The 24,783-nt window shown below is 45.0% G+C and overlaps 2 protein-coding genes and 2 long non-coding RNA genes across 4 annotated transcripts; 1 reads left to right on the top strand and 3 right to left on the bottom strand.

The window, feature by feature from the left end:
* Positions 1–390: 390 nt before the first annotated feature.
* diras1b (DIRAS family, GTP-binding RAS-like 1b) lies at positions 391–12,061 on the bottom strand. Its single transcript, XM_029660576.2, has 5 exons — positions 11,663–12,061; positions 6,849–7,001; positions 6,322–6,492; positions 6,106–6,210; positions 391–5,829 (listed from the first exon to the last, which is right to left on the bottom strand). Exons 2-5 carry the CDS (start codon positions 6,984–6,986, stop codon positions 5,647–5,649), a joined length of 597 nt encoding a protein of 198 aa, XP_029516436.2. The 5' UTR covers positions 6,987–7,001; positions 11,663–12,061; the 3' UTR covers positions 391–5,646.
* A 2,432-nt stretch (positions 12,062–14,493) lies between these two features.
* On the bottom strand, positions 14,494–18,881 carry zgc:101744 (Receptor expression-enhancing protein 6-like). The gene is made up of 5 exons (XM_029660579.2): positions 18,553–18,881; positions 16,302–16,395; positions 16,034–16,172; positions 15,785–15,953; positions 14,494–15,415 (listed from the first exon to the last, which is right to left on the bottom strand). Exons 1-5 carry the CDS (start codon positions 18,668–18,670, stop codon positions 15,378–15,380), a joined length of 558 nt encoding a protein of 185 aa, XP_029516439.1. The 5' UTR covers positions 18,671–18,881; the 3' UTR covers positions 14,494–15,377.
* Positions 18,882–22,258: 3,377 nt separating this feature from the next.
* On the bottom strand, positions 22,259–23,067 carry LOC115129882 (uncharacterized). The gene is made up of 2 exons (XR_010463985.1): positions 22,960–23,067; positions 22,259–22,853 (listed from the first exon to the last, which is right to left on the bottom strand). It is a non-coding gene; the product is annotated as an uncharacterized LOC115129882 (long non-coding RNA).
* Positions 23,068–23,253: 186 nt separating this feature from the next.
* Positions 23,254–24,509, top strand: LOC115129834 (uncharacterized). Its single transcript, XR_010463984.1, has 2 exons — positions 23,254–23,745; positions 23,912–24,509. It is a non-coding gene; the product is annotated as an uncharacterized LOC115129834 (long non-coding RNA).
* Positions 24,510–24,783: the final 274 nt, after the last annotated feature.

Genomic DNA, 24,783 nt, shown 5'->3' on the forward strand with positions numbered 1-24,783 from the left:
CTAGCACTACACAGCTGAATCAAATAACCAGCTCATCATCAAGCTTTGCTTATTTGAGTCAGCTGTGTAGTATTTGTATTTATTATGGATCCCCATTAGCTGCTTCCAATGCCGCAGCTACTCTTCCTTACAATACATTCCCAACACACTGTGTGCCCTCAGGCCCCTACTCCACCACATATCTACAGTACTAAATCCATGTGTAGTGCTAGTGCAAAAACCAAAACGTGCACCCATATGGGGGCCCCAGGATCGGGTTTGGGAAACCTTGATCTATACAATGCAAGACCATGTCAGCCCACTAAGCATAATCCTAGGTGCTCAATATAGGAGCCAACAGTAGTCTTCAGGTCATCTTTCTGTCATTTCACACACATTGTGAAAGGAAATATCACACAAGAGGCAGATTCTTAACTGTTGTTTTTATTAAGAAAATCCTTTTGCAGAGTCGATATGATAATTTCTTCATATACATAATATCTTATAGTTAGGATGCATTGCCACAATACATTATAGTTGGAAGACTTTTGCTAGAATAAATGGCTAGAATAATAATTCATTATAATAACAACTATCTTAAAAATAAAATAAAAATGTCTATACATGATCATTATGTTAAAAATGTTTACAAAAACAATAAGAGATTAAAAACAGTTACCCTTTTCAAACCAAAGCCATTATTAATGCAGAACAATTATAATAATAAAATACAAATATGTTAATTTCACAGTTTGCATCCTTATTAGTTCTCATGCTGGCTGGGAACACTTATTGGGGCCATGCAGGGAGGGAAGGACAGAGGTTAGTAGAACTACACTACCCAGAAGTCATTTCACCCCTCAGAGGCCCAGTCCAGAAACAACTTTGAGGCACTTCCACGTTTTGTGTTTGGCAGAGCAGACAAGTGTAAACAATATGGCGGAAGTTCCCCAAAGCCTAATAGTTAACCCTGTCCCCTATCCAGTCCCTTCAGATATTTGAAATGCTAGGGGCAAGGAGTTGTTTCTGGGCTGATAGTATGATCTGGGTTGATGCAAAAATTCCAAACTGCATCCCTGGTAGGATGAGTTTCGAGAACATGTTTCTGATTAACTACACTCAATGAACTACTCTTCCCATAGTCCTTTGTGCCACTTCTCTTCTGCAACATGACCAGTACCCAGTTTCCAGCAACATGACTTTCTGATAACACACATCAGTGAAAGGATGTAGGGGCTTTTTCAGGTAGAAACTACATAGAACAGACAACTCTCTGGCTTGTATAATCTATTCTAGAATCATATCAGCTCTGTTGTGTGTTTCGATCTTGGTTTTGATTCAGCCATACAGCAGCCTCTTTGTCCATTCCTGAGTCATTATAGGAATGCTCTTTGAACCCATTCGTAACTTGACATACAACAAAATCAGACTTTCACGTAAATCATGTTATTGATATATTTGTGAGGAAAGTAGGTGTGTGTGTGTGTGTGTGGATCTCAAGACAGGATCCAGCACTCTACACGTGAAAAAAAGAAACCCTCACATTGGTTAATCTCTGGAGGACTCCGCCCATTTGGACTCTGGCCAGTCCCCCAGGTGCTCATCCAATGAGGTGAGAGATCTTCCTCAGTGCCCATCCCTTCTCTGATTCTAATAACATACTGTGGAATCACAGTTGGCAGCTCTACCTTTTCACTCCTAAGAGAACCACACTACCCACAATCCTTTGAAGAGGGCCATGATGTCACCATTCCCTAACGTTCCTAAATCCTCTATCGAGTCTATATCCACCTCCAGCTATATAACTAATTGCTATTTACAGCTATCTGCAGATGTGGAGTGAAGGGGAGTGGTAAAACTAATAGGAAGTGTACAACAGACGGGTTATAGGGTGACACAGTAGTGCAGAAAAACAGACAATGTCCAAATCTCACGACACCCTATTCCCTATGTAGTGCACTACTTTGACCAGAATCACATGGGATCAGGTGCCGCATGAGACGCAGATAATGAGGTTTCTATGGCACAAAGGTTGTTTGATTGGTATGCCTGTGTATTTATATATGTGTGCGTGTACACGCAGTGGTGTTAAGTACTTAAGTAAAAATATTTTTAAAGTATTACTTCAGTAGTTTTTTTGGGGTATCTGTACTTTACTATTTTTGACAACTTTTACTTTACTACATTCCTAAAGAAAATGTACTTTTTACTCCATACATACATACTCCATACACACAAAAGTACTTGTTACATGTGTGCTTAGCAGGACAGGAAAATGGTCAAATTCACACGCACTTATCAAGAGAACACATGGTCATCCCTACTGCCTCTGATCTGGCAGACTCACTAAACACAAATGCGTCCTTTGTAAATGATGTCTGTACATGTTAAAAAACAGAAAACAGTTGCCATCTGCTTTGCTTAATATAAGGATTTTGAAATTATTTATACTTTTACTACTTAAGTATATTTGACCAAGTCCACTGACTTTTGATACTTAAGAATATTTAGAACAAAATACAGACTTTTACTCAAGTAGTATTTTACTGGGTGACTTTCACTTGAGTAACTTTCTAATGAGGTATCTGTACTTTTACTCAAGTATGAAAATTGGGTACTTTTTCCACCACTGTGTGTGCATGAGCCTGAGCAGTCTGACTCATGCAGAACGTGTGGGTCATCTCCACAGGGAACCTCTGACCGACACTTCATAAAACCGCATTCACACACACACACACACTGAATATTGGCCTTTGGCAGATGCAATGAGACCGGTTGTGGGAGGATGGGGTAGAGGCGTCTGTGCCTATTCAATCTAACACTGTACACACACACACACACACACACACACACTCGACATCCTAGTTTGATACTATTTGATGTAGAATGTTTCACATAATTCACTAAAATGTGGGTTATGTCAATCTGATCTGAATAATAGATGACTGTATACTTTATTATAGTTCTAGTGTAATACTGCACTATAACACTGTTTTCTAATCAGATCCAGGACCTTTTCCTGAGCATGTGATCTGAACAGGAACAACACTGAGCCTTAGCTATAGCCTACAACTGGGGATCAGCGTTTTCCTGGTCAGGGCATGAGGTCAGGAAAACATTTGGGCCATAAGTATAACACAGCACATAGCAACACAACGTACCTTCTCAATACCCTATACACAGTGATGGAGACCATTCCCTTTCTAATTCAGTCTATTCAATTTGCTCATTGTTTTTCCAATGACAGAGTTTTCCTTTTATGAACAGAATTTCAATTAATATTCCGAATTGAAAATTAAATCCCTGGTTGAAACACTAATCAATTCCGTGCTTCTTTTTTAGAGAGATATGAAGTGGTGTTTTCTACTTCTTTGGGTCCAGTTTAGATCCGGGTTCCCTTACATAGTTTATGTCCTAAATGGTACCCTATATAGTGCATTACTTTAGATCAGAGCATATGGGCTCTGGTCCAAAAAAATAGTGCACTATTAGAGAATAGGGTGCCATTTGCGATGCAGCTTAACCTTTTTGTCTGCTTTGTTACAATACCGTGCTATATAACCAACCCACAGCCTTATGGTGCTCTGTACACACACGTTTAAACACTGTACACATTACAAGTCACCTGGAATAATAACTACAGGAGAGCTGCTCCCTCCTTCCCCCACCTCTGTCCAAAATATATTGGCCGTCATTTATTCTGCAAGATAGATAACGGAACATGGTAAAACAAAAACACAACGTCAATCAAATGATTGTGCTTTTAGCTCTCCTGTATAGTAAGTAGGATGACTGTGGCCATAAATGCTGATCTAAGATCAGTTTTGCATTTCCCCCCTAATGGTTAAAGTTATTATTTGGGGAGTAAGCTGATCCTAGATCTGCGGTTAGGGGCAACTTCCATCTGGAGTATATATATATATATATATTCTGTACTTTGACAAACAACCTTATTGCGTTACATAAACCAATAGAGGTGTTTGGGACAATAATATAATTACATCACTCCTTTTTCATTTACATACTATGTAGGAATACACTTGGTGAATGACCACTGGTCTCCAAAAAGCATGTGCGTGTGTGTGCATTTATATTTGTGTGTGTGTGTGTGACATTAAGTGCAATGTGATGGTATTTGCATGGCATTAAACTAATCGAGTGTCTTCCCTCCGCCGAGTAGAGTCGTCACTCCATCCTCTCTGTGCTTCTCTGTGTACGAAGAGGATTCAGCAGCTTGGCCTGGGAAACACAAGGCCAACAGAAAGGCTCCTCACATGAAACAACAAGGGCCAAAGCCAACCGACGCAAACATTCCCAGCGACATCATCCGCAGTATTCCCAGTCCAAATCCCAACCGACGCAAACATTCCCAACGACATCCGCAGTATTCCCAGTCCAAATCCCAACCGACGCAAACATTCCCAACGACATCATCCGCAGTATTCCCAGTCCAAATCCCAACCGACGCAAACATTCCCAACGACATCATCCGCAGTATTCCCAGTCCAAATCCCACAACAAACTTTTCTAATACCTCTTCACATGTTCCAAGTCCACTCCATCGTCCATCCAACCAAAGTCCAACTACCAAGTGTCCCAGGTAGACTTCTTAACATTGCAGTCCAACTACCAAGTGTCCCAGGTAGACTTCTTAACATTTCAGTCCAACTACCAAGTGTCCCAGGTAGACTTCTTAACATTGCAGTCCAACTACCAAGTGTCCCAGGTAGACTTCTTAACATTTCAGTCCAACTACCAAGTGTCCCAGGTAGACTTCTTAACATGTCAGTCCAACTACCAAAGTGTCTCAGGTAGACTTCTTATCATTTCAGTCCAACTACCAAGTGTCCCAGGTAGACTTCTTAACATTTCAGTCCAACTACCAAGTGTCCCAGGTAGACTTCTTAACATGTCAGTCCAACTACCAAAGTGTCTCAGGTAGACTTCTTATCATTTCAGTCCAACTACCAAGTGTCCCAGGTAGACTTCTTAACATTTCAGTCTTTCTTTCCCAGGTTCCCTTTCCTCGGATTCCAAGTCAGACGTGAACCACTGCCATTCCCTTGTTTGTCACTGAGCTAAAGTCTTAGAGGGATTGTTGATGTCACAAGTTCAACGTTTCTCCAGTTCAAGTAATGATTTCAATCCATTTTGAAGCCACTTGAATGAGGAGTTGAGAGGATTCTCCATTTAGCATGATGACAGAGACGGTTAGGGGGTATACTGTCTGTGTCTTTCAGAGGTGCTTAGGGAGGGAGGCCATGTATTCATAGGATATGTACATGTTGGAGTGTCCCTAGTGTAACATCTAGTGACCTCGCCAAGAGGTTGGGACCTCACGGCGTGATGGCTGAGGTGTTGGACTGATGCTGACAGATGCAGGGTTGCGGGTTCGAGTCGTGTTCAGACTACCCCCCCTAATCTTTTCACTACAGTGGGACTGTATGGAGGGTTAGGACCCTGGTCAGGCAGACAGGAGATGAGAGAGGAGGATACTGAGAGGGTGAGGTATAGAACCCACCAGTGGTCCTCTCTTCACTCTTCTCCGTCTCGCTCTTCTCTTCCTCTCCCCCTCTTCTGTGCGTCTTTTATCCTCTCACTTTCTGTCTTCCTTGTGACCTTCCTTCCTTCCTTCCTTCCTTCCTTCCTTCCCTCCCACCCTCTTCTCTACATGACACTACATTTCCCCTTCAGTCTCTCAGCTCTGGACTGTTTTCCGGACCGTTTCCCGTCGATGTTGAGACTCATGTTTCTCTTCTTGTCCAGGTTGAGCAGCTCCTGGAACAGCTCGGTCACGTTGTGGTTGGTCTTAGCTGACGTCTCCATGAACGCACACTTCCACGTGGTCGCCTTGAAGACCACACAGTAGGATTATTAATAGGATTCATTAGATTATTGTTATTAACAGGAGAAAGTAGAACGGGAATTCGCTTTACAGCAAATCGGCCCGTCAATACCAGACCTGGGTAAAATATACACAGATCAACTACTTTGAGGTGGGATTTTTAACTTGGGGTTTGCACTTTTGGCACTATTCCAAACTGAATCGATATTTTAAAGTATTTGACATTATGTAGTTCTACTGAACCCAGGTCAGATTTTGTTTTGTTTGTTTACGTTACAGACCTGTGCCTCTCCATCTTTAGTCTCCACCTCTCTCTGGGTCTCATCACTCTTGTTGCCCACCAACATGATGGGGATGGCCTCTATGTTCCCCTTTATGGCTATCACCTGGAGAACACAAGGAGAGATTACAACACACTCACACACACACACACACACACACACACACACACACACACACACACACACACACACACACACACACACACACACACACACCTGTTGGTAGATAGGCTTGAGTTCCTCCAGTGACTGTTTGCTGGTTACAGAGTAGACCAGTATGAAGGCATGTCCTTTAGATATGGACAGCCTCTGCATGGCAGGGAACTGATGACTGCCTGTTGTATCAGTTATCTGGAGCGTACACACACTCTTATCACAGCTGATCACCTGTAGACACACACAATTAGTATCATTAGGGTAATCCATGATCAATCATTGAAAAAAAAAACCCATTGCTTATACTCAATGCTCTTTTGATCACTAAGTTGTATCATTTGACTTGGTGCATCAGATCAGTGGATAAAAATAGCCCTCTGGACACACTATATATGGTCATTACGTCTATATAAAGCAGTTGGCCTACTGCCCATCCCTGATTACCTGTCAACGGCACCCTATTCTGAAACGGCACCCTATTCTCTGAAGTGCACTATTTTCAGGCCATGGTCAAAGTAGTGGACTAAACAGAGATTAGGGTGCCATCCCAGACGCTGCCTCAGTCTTCCTTCCTCTCCCTGTCTCACCTGTCGATAGGTGTCCTCCACAGTGGGGATATAGGTGTCCCTGAAGGTGCCTTTAACGAAGCGTAGGACCAGGGAGCTCTTGCCCACTCCCCCCGCTCCAAACACCACCACCCTGTAGTCATTACTCTGCTCAGGCATGCTGCCCCCTACTGCCTGGACACAGTATTAAACACACACAGAGAGAAGAGGGAATATGTGAATTGCAGTACTGACCCCAGGTGGAGACAGCCACATGTACTGACCCCAGGTGGAGACAGCCACAATGTACTGACCCCAGGTGGAGACAGACACAATGTACTGACCCCAGGTGGAGACAGACACAATGTACTGACCCCAGGTGGAGACAGACACAATGTACTGACCCCAGGTGGAGACAGACACAATGTACTGACCCCAGGTGGAGACAGACACAATGTACTGACCCCAGGTGGAGACAGACACAATGTACTGACCCCAGGTGGAGACAGACACATGTACTGACCCCAGGTGGAGACAGACACATGTACTGACCCCAGGTGGAGACAGACACATGTACTGACCCCAGGTGGAGACAGACACATGTACTGACCCCAGGTGGAGACAGACACATGTGGAGACAGACACTGACCCCAGGTGGAGACAGACACACCCCAGGTGGAGACAGACACTGACCCCAGGTGGAGACAGACACATGTACTGACCCCAGGTGGAGACAGACACATGTACTGACCCCAGGTGGAGACAGACACATGTACTGACCCCAGGTGGAGACAGACACATGTACTGACCCCAGGTGGAGACAGACACATGTACTGACCCCAGGTGGAGACAGACACATGTACTGACCCCAGGTGGAGACAGACACATGTACTGACAAGGGGGTATCCCTGATGAAACAAAAGCTTTTAACTACCGTTAACTCATCTTTCTGTATCTGAACCTATTCCTCAAATACTATTCTGCATTCTTGGCCGTGTGTGTGCATGCATGTGTATTATTGAACAGCTCTGGGGCTAAACCCTGTTATAAGGACCTCTAACACCAAATGACAACACTGGAATTACAATCCCACTTCAAACTAGAACACCACCACTCGGTGCAGACATACTAATATTCATGGACCAATGTGGGAATTTCAGTCTAAAGGTCCACACACACACACACTCTTGACACTAGGGCACAGAGATTGATGACACTCTTACCAAATGGGACTGTCTCACTCTGACCATCTTTCTTTCATCTCTACATTAGGAGATCACTTTGGCACAGACCAATACTCCTCTACTCAGCATTTGTCCTTCGCTCTCTTCTCCTCATCTCTCCTCCTGTGTGTGTTTGTGTGCCTGACAGTCTCAGTGGTTAGCTGCCCGAGAGACTGACTATCTGTCTGTCGCACACACACCTGTCAGCTTTTTGTGTATGTGCAAATGTGTGTGTCGCCCCTATGAATGAATGCAGTTCCACACACACCCTTGGCTGACTTCTGCTGTCAGATCTTATCACAGCTGGCGGAGGTGTGTGTGTGTCTGCAGCCAGGGAAAATACATACTGATACTCTGTGTACACATGAGTCCAGGAGTCTTCCATTCTATACCTCTCTCACACACACACACACGTATAGAATGTTCACATCTACTCACACACCGCTTCAATGCTTCATCTGTTCTCTCTGTGGGTGTGCATGCATGCGCGTGTCCGTGCATGGGTGTGATGGAGAGTGATGCAAACAGAGGTAATAAGCATTCAAATCTCGGTGTCCCGCATATACATTTCACATTAGAAAGCTTTGTTTGTAGAACATTTAAAACCCACTTCATAACCCATCTTCATCCCAGTTCTAGACAACAATCCCTTCATTCCGTCACTCCAACAGATTTCTCCGACATTAAGATGGGCTTAGTGTGTGTGTGTGTGTGTGTGTTTGTATGTATATAAGTGTGTTTATGCATGTGTGTGTGTTACAGATTGCACCACAGGGGTCTAGGCTTAGCAGCTAATCATTGAGCCTAACCTCTCTGTTCTTCTGGACTGTCTGCATTGACCCAATTCCCAGGTCTTAACTTAGCAGCACGCCTCCTTCACATACAAAACACACAGAGTGTAGGATAGTAAACCATGATGATCCTGACATCCATAATCCATGCTCCTGCTGGGCAGTATCTGGGGGACATGCAGGAGAGAAGCGGACAGACAGCAGGAGAGGAGCGGACAGACAGCAGGAGAGGAGCGGACAGACAGCAGGAGAGGAGCGGACAGACAGCAGGAGAGGAGCGGACAGACAGCAGGAGAGAAGCGGACAGACAGCAGGAGAGAAGCAGACAGAGACAGCAGGAGAGGAGCGGACAGACAGCAGGAGAGGAGCGGACAGACAGCAGGAGAGGAGCGGACAGACAGCGAGCAGGAGAGGTACGGACAGACAGCAGGAGAGGAGCGGACAGACAGCGGGCAGGAGAGGTACGGACAGACAGCGAGCAGGAGAGGAGCGGACAGACAGACAGCGAGCAGGAGAGGTACGGACAGACAGACAGCGAGCAGGAGAGGAGCGGACAGACAGACAGCGAGCAGGAGAGGAGCGGACAGACAGACAGCAGCAGGAGAGGAGCGGACAGACAGCAGGAGAGGAGCGGACAGACAGCAGGAGAGGAGCGGACAGACAGCAGGAGAGGAGCGGACAGACAGCAGGAGAGGAGCGGACAGACAGCAGGAGAGGAGCGGACAGACAGCAGGAGAGAAGCGGACAGACAGCAGGAGAGAAGCGGACAGACAGCAGGAGAGAAGCGGACAGACAGCAGGAGAGGAGCGGACAGACAGCAGGAGAGGAGCGGACAGACAGCAGGAGAGGAGCGGACAGACAGCAGGAGCGGACAGACAGCAGGAGAAGCAGACAGACAGCAGGAGAGGAGCGGACAGACAGCAGGAGAGGAGCGGATAGACAGCAGGAGAGGAGCGGACAGACAGCAGGAGAGAGCGGACAGACAGCAGCAGGAGAAGCAGGAGAGACAGCAGGAGAGAAGCGGACAGACAGCAGGAGAGGAGCGAGCGGACAGACAGCGAGCAGGAGAGGAGCGGACAGACAGCAGGAGCAGGAGCGGACAGACAGCGAGCAGGAGAGGTACGGACAGACAGCAGGAGAGGAGCGGACAGACAGCGGGCAGGAGAGGTACGGACAGACAGCGAGCAGGAGAGGAGCGGACAGACAGACAGCGAGCAGGAGAGGAGCGGACAGACAGACAGCGAGCAGGAGAGGTACGGACAGACAGACAGCGAGCAGGAGAGGAGCGGACAGACAGCGGCGAGCAGGAGAGGTACGGACAGACAGCAGGAGAGGAGTGGACAGACAGCGAGCAGGAGAGGTACGGACAGACAGCGAGCAGGAGAGGTACGGACAGACAGCGAGCAGGAGAGGTACGGACAGACAGACAGCGAGCAGGAGAGGAGCGGACAGACAGACAGCGAGCAGGAGAGGTACGGACAGACAGCAGGAGAGGAGCGGACAGACAGCGGGCAGGAGAGGTACGGACAGACAGCGAGCAGGAGAGGTACGGACAGACAGCGAGCAGGAGAGGTACGGACAGACAGCGAGCAGGAGAGGTACGGACAGACAGCGAGCAGGAGAGGTACGGACAGACAGCGAGAAGGAGAGGTACAGAGACAACACTTCAACCAGTGTGAGCTGAGGTGCAGACAAAAATCACATAAACATCAAAGGAAATAGGTGCCACTCATAAAAACTCTGGGTCTTTCAGGACACTCACTCGCCATTCTTAGAAAGGACACCAGTTATTCAGGCCCTTGCTGGTCACCATATCCCTGTGCTAGAAAGGACATCAGTAATTCAGGCCCTTGCTGGTCACCATATCCCCGTGCTAGAAAGGACAGTAGTATGGACAATTACTAACCCTAACTCTGATGTGTCCACTCATCATAGCTCAGTCCCCAAACTGTGATGATGCAACCATAAAGTGGGCATGAAAGATGACACACACATTTCCTCCAACACCCACCTACACACACGCAGCCATGGTCCAATCCCTCTTTACTACCATCTGCTACACTACAAAGCTTAATCACTGGAATTACTGTCATCCCTCTACCTCTCCTCTCATCCTCCTACTATGAACCCACACAAACACAAGGACCGGGAACACACACACACAGCAATGATAGTCATGGAAGAAAGCCTGCCATAAACAGCACATATAACGTTAATCGGGCAAGCATACAATGTCCAGATGTACCGCCTGAAAATATGGGTTAAAAATGGTTTAGCATAGGCCTACTGTTAGTCAGAGACTATGCGTCACGTTGCCATCATGTTGGTGGAATGTAGCCTACTGTGTGTGTGTGTGTGTGTATGTGTGTGAGAGATAATGCATGTCCATGGCGGGCTTCTAGCAGAGTATGCTATAGGCAAAGTAAGAGTTAAAAACGACCTCGTTTGTTGTCAGCCTGTTGTCACAGGCTAACCTACTCTACCCCTTTCATTCATAAAATACTTCGCCATCTCGCTTTGGTGGCGGTGGCATAATTTCAAAGGCGCAATCACATCCTCCAAATCTTCAAAACGAGACATGTTAGATCCCTGCATAGAATATCATCCTCTCTCCCTCTCGCGCATTCCTGAAGATAATGCACACGGTTTATGGCGCAGTAACATTTTAACATATGGTAGAAATAACATGAACGGTTTGCAATTTTTTTTAAACTGCTGCCCCATATTTACCAAGGCAACTGTCCAAGAGAGGCAACGCCACACAATAATCAACATTCTCTGACCGACATAGCCTAACGGATTTTTCTAAAGATAGATCTGGTTGTGGTTAAGTGCTACATACCTAAATGTGATGTGTAGTCCCGTTTTAGTGGTTGTCTTCGGACAACACGTTAGTAAAGCAAAACGCTGAGTTTTAAAAGCATTGTATTCTATTCATGTAGAGCTCTCATGTCGTCCGCGAATTCACAGCCCGTGCTCTCTCTCTATCTCTCTCCTTGTTGAAGCTATATTTATCGCTTTCTCTACTTGATATTCCCATGCACTACAGTTCTAGTGCCACAATGTCTCTCCTCCCTCTATCGGTATGTCTCCATCTATACCGGTCTCCATCGATCCCCTTATGGCTTGCGGATCAACGCGTCATCACACAACACACAGAAACGCACAAATAGGGCTAACGTTTTAGCGACTGTAAACGCAGGACCGGGCACGGTTTCGTGAATTACCGAGTTTTTATTTCAGCAGATCAAGTGAAGCCATACTTTAGCCAGACTGTCGAATTAACAGCAAAATACGTTTTGGGAGTAAACTGAAGAAAATGAACCTTCTAGTTGCATCCCACTGTCCCTCCATAGCCGCAGGAAGTAGGGGTGCTGAAGGTGCTCCCCACTTATTTATAGCCTATATTTGGCAGATAAACAAAAAGGGTTGCTTAGCCTACTGCATGATCAGTCCCAACCAAAAAGTCCTATTGCTTTATTGGCTAAAGGCACAGTTTCATATTAAAGTCAGCTGTCAGATTTGGGTACCGTTAGTAAAGGCTTTCAGGTGCCACCATCTTGGCATAAAAACAAATCCAAGAATCCTATTCTGAGTGGACATTGGCATGGAGTGTCTGGTGTTTGCAGCACCAGGTCACTAGGACTGGAACCCTGTACATTTGTACATTTCTTGTCTGTATCCTTTCTGCCGCTCTCACCATCCCCCACTTAGGCAGCCACCAGCCTGTGAGCCAAACATCCAACCACCAGTCCACACACTGACCCGCCCACCATCCCCCACTTAGGCAGCCACCAACCTGTGAGCCAAACATCCAACCACCAGTCCACACACTGACCCACCCACCATCCCCCACTTAGGCAGCCACCAACCTGTGAGCCAAACATCCAACCACCAGTCCACACACTGACCCGCCCACCATCCCCCACTTAGGCAGCCACCAACCTGTGAGCCAAACATCCAACCACCAGTCCACACACTGACCTGCCCACCATCCCCCACTTAGGCAGCCACCAGCCTGTGAGCCAAACATCCAACCACCAGTCCACACACTGACCCGCCCACCAGACCCCTCCGATCTATCCACTCCAATGTCCCACCCTGCGGTCACTCTGCCTGGCTGTCACTCCTGCCCTACCGAACCCTCTTATGTTTTACTGCTGTCTTAACCCCATGTATTTCCCTGTAGCCCACTCTGCCTGGCTGTCACTCCTGCCCTACCGAACCCCTAATGTTTTACTGCTGTCTTAACCCCATGTATTTCCCTGTAGCCCACTCTGCCTGGCTGTCACTCCTGCCCTACCGAACCCTCTAATGTTTTACTGCTGTCTTAACCCCATGTATTTCCCTGTAGCCCACTCTGCCTGGCTGTCACTCCTGCCCTACCGAACCCCCTAATGTTTTACTGCTGTCTTAACCCCATGTATTTCCCTGTAGCCCACTCTGCCTGGCTGTCACTCCTGCCCTACCGAACCCTCTAATGTTTTACTGCTGTCTTAACCCCATGTATTTCCCTGTAGCCCACTCTGCCTGGCTGTCACTCCTGCCCTACCGAACCCTCTAATGTTTTACTGCTGTCTTAACCCCATGTATTTCCCTGTAGCCCACTCTGCCTGGCTGTCACTCCTGCCCTACCGAACCCCCTAATGTTTTACTGCTGTCTTAACCCCATGTATTTCCCTGTAGCCCACTCTGTCTTGCCCCTTCATGTTTTTGTGTCAATGTACACTTTGTATGTCTGCAGTTTCTGTTTTTGATTCATTTGAGGTTTGTTTAATTAGTATATTATAATTTGTTTGTAAAGCGTATTAAGACATGTTTAAATGTACTTTAAATAAGTGATTTGATCTGTATCTCTCCGGGACCAGCGCTGGAACTAAAGCCTGTACTGCCTGTAAAGAGTGTTTGTCTCCCTCGGTCAGTGAGTTAGAGTACTGCAAGGATTACACACCACAGTCCCCCAGGTAAACTCAAGACCATACACACACACACACACACACACACACACACGTATGTGTGGACAGCAAAGGCAGTCTTCAGAGTAAAGGAACAGCCGGGGAGAAAAGTCTCAGGGAGGATGGGAGAGAGACAGTACAGGATGAGTTAGACATGCAATGCTCTGCTATCACCCCCACAGTCTGGCATTTATGATTTGATTAAAGGAAGTGCATTTAGACTTTTGCCAGGTTCCCAAATTACTACAAACACAGAGAGAGAACACACACAGTCCCTGGGACAGTGAGTAGGTGTGGCCATTAGTCAGTTTAGTCAGACATTACACTCCCAGCATGGACATAAGAGCCATCCCATTCAGACTTGTCTGAGAGTGAACATTCACCAAAACATATCCCAGATGATTTTACTTCCTGTATACCAGTAAATGTACTGAGCACAGGTCAACTGGGTATATCAACATCTTAGTGCAGGGCTATTCCACTCCAGCCGTCATATATACAGTACTGCTGGTTCTCTCTGGTAGTTCAATTGATTGAGAATTGAATTCCCAGATTCCTCTGACAGGGAGTATTTCATAAAGTAGGATCAATGAGTTATAACTTTCCTAAATAGTCCAAAATAAATTCATATTTCATAATTCCTAAATAATTGAGAACGGCATGGTGTAACAGACTCCAGTTGTGGAAAAGTGTGAACAGAGTACAGACGAAACATTACTCAAGTTCCAGTTTGATTTATTAAAGACAACGAGAATAGAGAACGTACTAAACAAACATACTTTCCAGTTCAGTTTACATACATAAATAATTTTGTTCAGGCAGGGTGATGGAGTAAAAATCTTTGGCACAGATCTGCAGACATTGCGGAGACATGCTACTGTATGCACTAATTACAAGAGACTGAAATAACATGGCTACCTTGTAGGAAATGACCCAGCTCAGAATGGCTCTATCCCAAACATACCCCTAGACACCTCCATTAGCCCCTACCCCCTGGTACCGTGTTTCCCAATTCATTATTATGGGGCCATTTTTGTTCTAGCCCAGCACTAACCCACCTGGTTTAACAAGCTAATTTATCAAGTCTGACTTATTGAATCTGGTGTGTTAGTGCTGGGGTAGGTCAAAGGGGGAAATTGGCTAAGGGTGGATTTGTGAAGTCAACGTGTCTCCGTCGAGAGAGAGAGAGAGTCCACTGATTCACAGACATCTACAGCACATGGGTTACCTGACAGTAGGCTACAGATTACATTAAGATATTTGCATTGTTTAGAGGTCAGCTGGATTGTGTGGTGGCTACCCTAAGCTTCTGGTTGCATTTCAACCGGTCTTTAAAAACAGTCACGCTGTGCCGATTAACAGATGCCACAACGACTGGATTATGGGAAACTCATCATATAACATTGATACATGCAACTTAAAAAGACAGACTAGAATGTGAAAAAACAAACAAGTCCCTTGTGTGCTGCAGGGTGGTCACCGGCCACTGATCACATGACACGGTCCATTATCCTTCATGGGACATCACACACTCGGTTGTGTGGTTCTGTGTGTTTATTGGAGTCGAGGCGTCTTTGAGGCTTGTGGTCATACATCGGTCGGTCACTGGTTCTTGTCATTCTTGAGGACCTGGTTGACAGCTGGAGAAGAAAAAAACGACAATAAAAACATTAGTTATTAGTTTGACTGACAGATCTGGTGACCGTGTGTGTACAGCTAGATTTACATTGCAGAGATGCGGGATAACCAAGTATCGTACATTACATGTGAATTAGAGTTCGGAGCAGTCAGACTGCTTCAGATGCCTTTTCTGAAGCAGTCAGATTCTCCTGGATCATTTTCTAGCCCAACGTGCAGTCACTTTACATTTGAGCACGCCATGGGTGACAATTACTCTACCAGTACTAATTTGCGTCAGCGGCGTCGGGGAAAAACTGAGGTGTCGGGAGCCGGGACTGTTGTTTCCGCATCTCCACAATAGAAATCTAACTTGTGGGTCTGTGCCTCACCTTCTTTCGTGACAGTATCAGCAATGTTCTTGGCCTTATCACTCAGGTTGTTGACGACACTGTCCAGGGTAGCCTGGTGTCTGAGGAACACGGGACGGACCACACGGGTGTAGAGAATAGCAGAACCGTTCCACGTCACCGGAGCCATACACCACACCAGGAACAAACACTGTAGGAGAGGGGGATTGAGAGAGAGATTCTATGATGATGTTCTTTTGGCCTCCTGTATATTGAATGTTACACACACACCTTGCCAGCATAGTAGAAGGGGAACCAGGAGAGGAAGATGTCAGAGAAAGCCTCTGCAATACTGAAGAATCCGTAGACCACCCAGTAGGTCAACCACTGAGTGTCATCGTCTTTCTTCTTACTCTCTATGGCCTTGATTCTGATTGGACAACAGGACAAGTGATGAATGGAAATAATCAATGAACATAAATCATGTTTAACCCTTCACCTGGAGCATAGATGTGAGCATGACAACACCCCTTTTTAGATATGTTGAGGTGCTACTTACGAGAGGTACGCTGGGTAGACAAAGCCAATCAGGTTACAGAGGAGAGAGGCTCCATAGCCAAACAACAGATACAGACTGATCAGAGAGACCACACCTAGAGACAGAGAGATTCATACCAGATATCAGTCAATCTGGAAACATTTCAAAGCATCTTCATATAATGATACGTCTGTGTGTGTGTGTTAGAGCAGGATGTTGGATGAATAAACAGGACAAGGCTTCGTGTGAAACTCTATTCAAAACACTGACATTCACAAATTCAATGTACATAAGACATCTAGTGTAACCGTGTGGAATATGAACTTTGGAATAGGAGACAGAGATTCCACATAGATACTGGTCCGCTCTAACCTAAACCAACAAACTAGCAACTACATTAACCTACAGCCGTGAACTTCACTGTCTGTCAAATTAACCCTTCACACATTTCAGTCAACATATGTACAATGGATTCCCATGTAAAAAAAATTATATATATTTTTTGAATAGGGTCAGAGTTTTAGAGCTGGACAGAGAAAAGGAGAGAAGCAGCTGCTGCCTGCTATTGTAACCCTAGCTAGCAGGTAATCGGCTTTTGTTTGGTTTAGCTCCTGTTTGCATAGGGAAATCATTTAGACATATGGCACCAGGCTTTTCATCTGCAGGTTATAGTCCAATACACCAATCAATCAATACACCTCATGATCTTCAAGACTCATGACTAGTTTCAGTTATGGCAGACGGCTATATATGGTCACAAAACTATGACTTGGAAAAGCAACACTGGGCACATCGAAATTATTCTCAAATGTGTCAATGGTGTTTTGTGAAATTCCTGATTTGGAGTGCATCAAGTGTCATCCACAAACATGCTGGAACTCCCCACATACGGACCGGGACGCTACAGACTTCATCAAAAACCCATTCCCACATAACAGAGACTGTTTGAATACCTTGCTATAACAGTCCTTCATTTGCCATGCTGCTTGAAGTAGCCAAGTCCCAACCTTGGAAATTTCCCTGAGCCCTAGTTTGGACATGACAATAGTCCTAGGCGTCATTAATATAGTGACGAACCAGTGCCTTCCCCTTCCTCCACCGAACAGCTTAGGTTGCCCAGTGGACACCATGTCTGAATGCTTGGTGACGTGATCAGAGTCCCTCCACAGGCAGCGGTAGAGCAGACAGAGTCCCTCTCTGACGTTGATGGAAGACTAATGGGCTGGGGTTCCTTCTCCAGAAGAGCTAAACTACATATGATATCCTACCGGAAACTTCTCCTCCCGGTACTGAACACACATTGGCCGCAGAGAACTTCCCACCAGACGTTAAAGTACTTCACTTCATACTTGACCAGACCAAGGCGCGCACACACACACACACACACACCTCTAAGGTACATTGTCTTATATACTCTCTTTATTGAATATTAGGTCCAGTTAGTTCAGTACTCACCAGAAAGTCCACCTCAGTCCAATGTCAAATTCTGTTGTTGCTCTCAGGACATTTCCATAAACATCAGTACTGGCAGACCGTGTGTGTGTCAATAATACCCCAAAAAGGACAATATTACGACAGCAACAGAACTAGCCTGGTGCCAGATCTGTTCGTGCTCTTGTCAACTTCATTGTTGTCAATGTCAGTGAATGAGTAGGCATTACGGCACAAACAGACAGGCACAACCTCTGAAGGAGCACAACTCAACTGAAGACAGCAGGTCACCCTAAAATCTGCCATCTCAACATAGCAGTTGGTATTTCTGTAGGAGTTATAAATACACCCCTTGGCTAGGGACCAGCTGCTAGCTAGACATTAGAAGCAGCTACATCGACCACTAACAGTGGATTAACTGCAGTCTAGGCCATCCGACCTTTGCTACTTCAAATGAGTGTCGTAAAACCATATTGTAGGCAGCCTAGGCCTACAACTTATGGGGATCCATAATAAATACAAACAGTCAAGTTAAAACAATATTTGGTCTGGTGACACCGTTTGTTTTCTATGGTTTGTTTGTGTTAGGCCTAACTGGGCTAGACTGCGTTACTGTTTAACAGCTACAACTGTTGCTGGTAGGCTAGTTAGTTAATGTGACATGTCAGCAAAATAACTGTCATATGTGCCGACCTTGCCAAACGTTGCATAACGAGAAAGTAACCACAAGCGGCTAGACCAGAGGGTGATGTTACAATGTTTCAACATTGACAGAGCAGCATTTACAACCAAGCAACTGGCAAAGTCCGACATTGCAAGTGGATTTAATATAAACTATTACCTGAAGCGATATATTTCTTCTGTATCCCAGTTTTCTCCTCCATCGTAGCTAGGAGATCTGTCACAAAGTTATTTTCATTCAACAAAGCCTCATAGCGGTTATGAAGTTGGGCAAACATTGTTGTAGTGGCGCCGTGTAAAACGTGTTGATTTTTTGGGATGCGTAGCCTACACAAACAACAAACCCAATCAAAATGTTACGGTCAATAAAAGAAGCGAAAAACGTAAAAAATATTTTATATGTTTAAAGTTTAACACACCGAAATATCCGTGCGTGCCTACAAGCTGTTGGGCATACGGTTCCTGGCGAAGCAAACGAGCGAGAGGGAGGACTTTAATTAAGGTACAACCAATCAGAAAACGATTTTGTTGACAGCTAGTTGAAGCAACAGGTGATGAAAGTCAATTTTTATTGCCGACAGTAAAGTTCAGTTAACCATTATGCTACAGTACTAATATCTGGTGAGTGTTGGTGTTTAGATGTTTCTGTCATTGCTAGGGCCATGTGTTTTGGTCTACCATGCTACGTGACCTAGATTTTAACATTTATTTTAAGCCGTTCCATAAATTAGAATTATACCAAAAATTAAAGCATTTTTTTGAAGATGGTGCTGGACCATCTGATATAAAAAGAAAGGGGACCGTTTGATGAAAACTCTTTAAACAAAGGTTAAAATCCAGGTCATGTGACATGACTGTCCAAAACACGGGGCCCTAGTCCTTGCACATCTATCTAGTTATTTATGTCAAGTAGCAGTGAAAGAGCTTGCAGGCCCGGTCTGTAATTCTACCAACAGCTGACGCTGAGCCTGCCACTACTGGACAAATAACTATTCTCTGTCTGAACTGAACTTCAGCATGACACCATTTTAGCACAAGAGGGCGCCATCAACCTGCAAATATGAGAATCAAATCAAATCTAACTTTATTTGTCACGTGCGCCAACTACAACATTTGAAGACTTTACCGTGAAATGCTTACTTACAAGCTCTTAACAGTGCAGTTCAATAAAAGTTAAGAAAATATTTACCAAGTAGACTAACATTTAAAAGTAACACAATAAGAATAACAATAATGAGGTGATATACAGAGGGCACCGGTACAGAGTCAGTGTGCGGGGGTACAGGGTAGTTGAGGTCATTTGTACATGTAGGTGGGGGTGAAGTGACTATGCATAGATGATAAACAGCAAGTAACAGCAGTGTACAAAAGGGGGGGTCAATGTAAATGGTCATCACTGTACAGTAGTTAGTAAGGCTCCTGTTAGGCTAGGCATCACCTGTAGGCCGACTCATTTGTGCAGTCTGTTGGATCCTGGCTATTAACATTTGAGGAATGGTATACCAGCGGGATGTTCATCCTAAAATGAAATACAATTTGGGCTCAGCTTGATACAACACTTTGGATGTAATATGTCTGACACATTTTTTTATTTGGTGGTGAACCTACCCTTTAATACATGATTTAGTAATCCTCCTATAGTTGACCCCTAGAATGGAATGACTCACAGCTAACAGCAAAATAACAGATATACAAGTTCTCTCTCTGTTACCTCTCAATCTATCTGTCTCCTCTCTCTCTTTCACACCCAGCAGGTGTGTTTGCCCATAGAGTGGTGTTTTCCATAGCTGTTGAGCCTCACTGCTCCTGACACTAAGACTGCAGTGTTATCCTCGTTGTGTCCAGTCAGTCTTCTTAGAGCCACAGATGAGGAAGATGCTGATCATGCTGGCGTTCCTCCTGACTCAGGGTGAGGAACTCTCAGCATCTCATTGTGGTCTACTGGTTTTAACAGGTTTTAATGGGCTTCTATATGTTTGCACATGGAACACGATTCCAATGCCTTTATTTGGATTATTGTGACGACTCAAAGCAAATTATTCACTGTTTCCAGTTCAGAGTCATCTGCACGTGTCCTGAATCAAGCTGATTAATCAAAGTCTGTTTGCCTGGGAGAGAGTGTGTCTATCAAAGCTGAAGTGCCTAGTCCAACCCCTCTGGGGTTCCTGACTCAGGGTGAGAAAGTCTCAGCATCTCTCTACTGGTTCTAATAGGTTTGAATGGGAAAGTCTTCTCTCTGAGCTGTTGCTTCAGACAAGATATGTAAAGAGACAGAGAAGCTTTGAGAATATTTTAAGATAGTTTGAGAAACCTATGCTCCTGTTTGTTCGTGTTTGGTGTTTACAATGATTTTGATTACTATGATTAATCAGTCCTTATTTCCCACTTTTTCCATTTCAGTGTCATCTGCAAATAATTCCCTGAATCATGCTGAAAAATGAAATCTGTTAGTCTGGGAAAGACTGTGTCTCTCAGTGCTACAGGAGGTTCAGGTATTGGTAATGACATGAGCTGGTACCTGCTGAAACCTGGACAGGCTCCTAAACTCCTGATCTATACAGTAAAAACCATTCAGCCTGGAACACCATCTATATTCAGTGGCAGGAGATCAGGTACTGAGTACACTCTTACAATCACTGATGTCCAAGCTGAAGATGCAGGAGATTACTATGGTATGGGTGTATATGGTGGACCAGTGTTCACACAGTAATTTAGAGTCATACAAGCACCTTCCTCAGTCAGACTGTACAGAGACTGTACTGCTGCAGCTGGGACCTACTGCAGGTGTTGAGGAGCAACAGACATGAAACACTGGTTCACTGAATGCCAGCCTAAGATCCTCACACAGCTTTAGACAGTCCCACACCAGGACAATGTTACCCTGGTTACTCATGACAGGATCATAGTTCACCAAACCACCTCCTCTACACAACCATAACCATAACTTCACCTCCGAATAGAAACAACCACTTTACTACCAGACCATTGACCTTCATCTCTGGAATGTTCACATAGAAATACATTGTGTAGAACAGACATCATTATCTGTCAAATAGAACATTGAGTGTTAGCTCTATTCATTGTACTTCTATCTGTAACGTTCAAAATGCTTTTCCTCACTGAATGCAGCCCTGATTTGCATAGTCATGGTGGGATGGTTTTGCTTCTCCCAGAATAGAGCAGAAAGAGACAGAGAGAGAGACAGTGAGAGAGAGAGACAGTGAGAGACAGTGTGAGAGAGAGAGAGAGACAGAGACAGAAACAGAGAGAGACAGAGACAGAGAGAAAGAGAGAGAGAGAGAGAGAGAGAGAGTGAGACAGAGAGAGAGAGAGAGACAGTGAGAGAGAGAGAGAGACAGTGAGAGAGGGAGAGAGAGAGAGAGAGAGAGAGAGAGAGACAGTGAGAGAGAGAGAGAGAGAGAGAGAGAGAGAGTGAGACAGAGAGAGAGAGACAGAGAGAGAGAGAGAGAGACAGTGAGAGAGAGAGAGAGTGAGACAGAGAGAGAGAGAGACAGTGAGAGAGAGAGAGAGAGAGAGACAGAGAGAGAGAGAGAGAGAGAGAGACAGTGAGAGAGAGAGACAGTGAGAGAGAGAGAGAGAGAGAGAGACAGTGAGAGAGAGAGACAGTGAGAGAGAGAGAGACAGTGAGAGAGAGAGACAGTGAGAGAGAGAGAGAGAGAGAGAGAGAGAGAGAGACTAAGCATGAAACAGCAGACTGCACATACAACAAACAGTCACTACAGGACAGATGACATATCTTACTCTCATTTAGAGAAAGAATAAAGTTATGACTAAAACTACTAACCTCTACAACTACATTTCCATTTGTTGTTACAATAAATACATTTGTCAACTAATCCATGATGTTATTTTCCAAATCCAACTTTATTAGAACTGAGACAGGCAGCAACATCACAGTAACAGTCTGAGTACAGAACACATTGAAGTCTCCTGTAATCTATAAAATACACATTACTACCAGGACTGTGGTCTCCCCAACAGTACTAGAGTTTACTCAATATACTACTCTAACACTCTAACACACTACTACTGCTCCAACCAGGCCCCAGACCAGACCAGAGCCTCGTCTACTCCTGCATCCCCAGACAGAGCTCCTGTTGTGGGCCTCCTCCAGTAGGTCCTAGACCAGACACTGGCTCCTGCGAAGGGTGGAGGCCTGGGTGTGTTGGAAGTGGGAGACCCTGCAGGTGTAGAGCTCTCCCTGCTCCCAGCCTGCCTTGCTCAGGGTCAGGATGCTGCTGCGTCTGTAAAGGCCTTCCTTCTCTTCTTCTGGACTGGTCACGACCCCCTGGCTCACCTCCAGCCCGTCCACCTCCCAGCTCACCAGCGCCCCCTGAGGGAAGTAGTCAGTCAGCAGGCAGGCCAGTGAGGCAGAGCCCCTAGAGAGCTGCTCAGAGGAGGGGGGGAGCAGAGACACCGTGGGACTGACAGTAGGACCAGCTGGAAAGAAGAGAACGTTTTAATGTTACATTCCAGAGGAATGTCTGGTGTTCAGTATTTCGTTACTTTGAAGTGTTTTGTAAGTAGTAAAGGAAAAAACACTTACTTTTCAGCAGCAGTTTGGTCCCTTCACCGAACGTGAACCACAGTGATACAGTCTAGTTGAGACGTCGTACAACAACCTCCTTCACACAAGAGTGAACACACACTGCACTAACAGAACCACTCATACAGCTCCACACAGCGTTGTACATCTTTACTATACTCATAAAGCATTGCACATCTTCACATACAACTACAGTATTTGACACTCTTAATATAGGAAATATTATAGCAGGTAATACTCATGTTTTATCATTCGCATTAGAGTCATTTAGCAGACACTCTTATCCAGAGCATCTCTGTGCATTCATCTTAAGATAGCTAGGTGGGACAACCACAATCATTAAGCACTTTATGTACCTATATAGCATACTCTGATTAATGAAGTCTCTGATTTGAGCCTCTAAAGTCTCTTCACCCAAATTCACTGCAAAATGTTTTTCATCCAACAATGTCACTTGTTATCAGATTGCATATGGGCAGAGTGGAACATTTCATTTGCAGCAAATATCAATATTGACAATCGTGACATTTTACTGTCAACAACAGAAATATAAAGCAATTCACAGGATGATTATTTGCAGTTTATTATTCTGTCCTGAGGAAGGGTATTTCCATAGAGGAGGTGCTTTGCATTGGCAGCTCATGCTTCAGTGCTCTGGAAGTGTTTATAGCCCTGTGAGTTTCAGACTGCAGGACTGAGAGCTGTCCTTCAACACAACAGAAACCATGACAACCATGACTCTGATCACCATCTTCATCTGGACACTGGTCTGCTGCTGCCTCAAAGGTCTGTTGGTTTATAACTCTTACAATGGAAAAATTACATATTGTTGAGCGCCTTGTATAATCATTGAAATGGATCTCAAATAATTACTGTCCCTGTATAAAATATTATGAAATATAAATAATATCCTTTATATACTCGTTGATCAATTAATATTTTTCCTCTTCAGGATCCAGAGGTCAGGTGACTGTGACTCAGCCTCCTGTAGTGACATTTTCTCCAGGAGACCCTGTCACTCTGACTTGTACAACCAACCCTAAAGTGTACAAATGGGATATTGAAAATGAGGGTGCGTACTGGTATCAACAGAGACCTGGAGAAGCTCCCAAACTCCTGATAAGAAACGTAAAGACACGGCTAGATGGGATTCCTGCTAGATTCAGTGGCAGTGGGTCTGAGAGTGACTTCACTCTGACCATCAGTGGAGTCCAGGCTGAAGATGCAGCAGTTTACTACTGTAAGAGTTACCACTATCTCAACAGTAGAAGTATCTTCACACAGTGATTTAGAGCCGTACAAAAACCTCCTGCTCGAAATGACACACATCACTGGTCCTCTGAACACAGAACTAACGGTCTTGTTATATGACATCACCAATATAACCACTTTACAAACTCAGAAATAATGGTTACAACCTAGTTTCATAACTCTTCCAACCTCCCATGTCTACAAATATCCATCCTTATCAGAAAGATGCAGGTGAAATAGTCCCATTGAGGATGAATAATCCATATCAAGTCAACATAAAATCATGTGTGAAGCAAAAAGGTTGGTGTGCCTCAATGCTTGGTTGACCAACCAGACACACACAGCTGGCAAACACATGTGTGTAGCAGTATTGGGTGTGTACGTTCATGACTGTGTGTGACAGAGAGAAAGCCCTGTGAAACAGAAACTTAGATTTCCATGTCCCCTCTCCCAGAATAGAGCAGTACACTGCCCAGATGTTCCCCCGTCCTTACACGACACCAGCGCTAGACCAGAGGAGGTCAAAGATCAAAGTCAGAGGTTAGATGTCAGTCACAGATCATTTTATAGGTC

Source organism: Oncorhynchus nerka, linkage group LG5, assembly GCF_034236695.1.
Source record: "Oncorhynchus nerka isolate Pitt River linkage group LG5, Oner_Uvic_2.0, whole genome shotgun sequence".
Lineage (NCBI taxonomy): Eukaryota > Metazoa > Chordata > Actinopteri > Salmoniformes > Salmonidae > Oncorhynchus > Oncorhynchus nerka.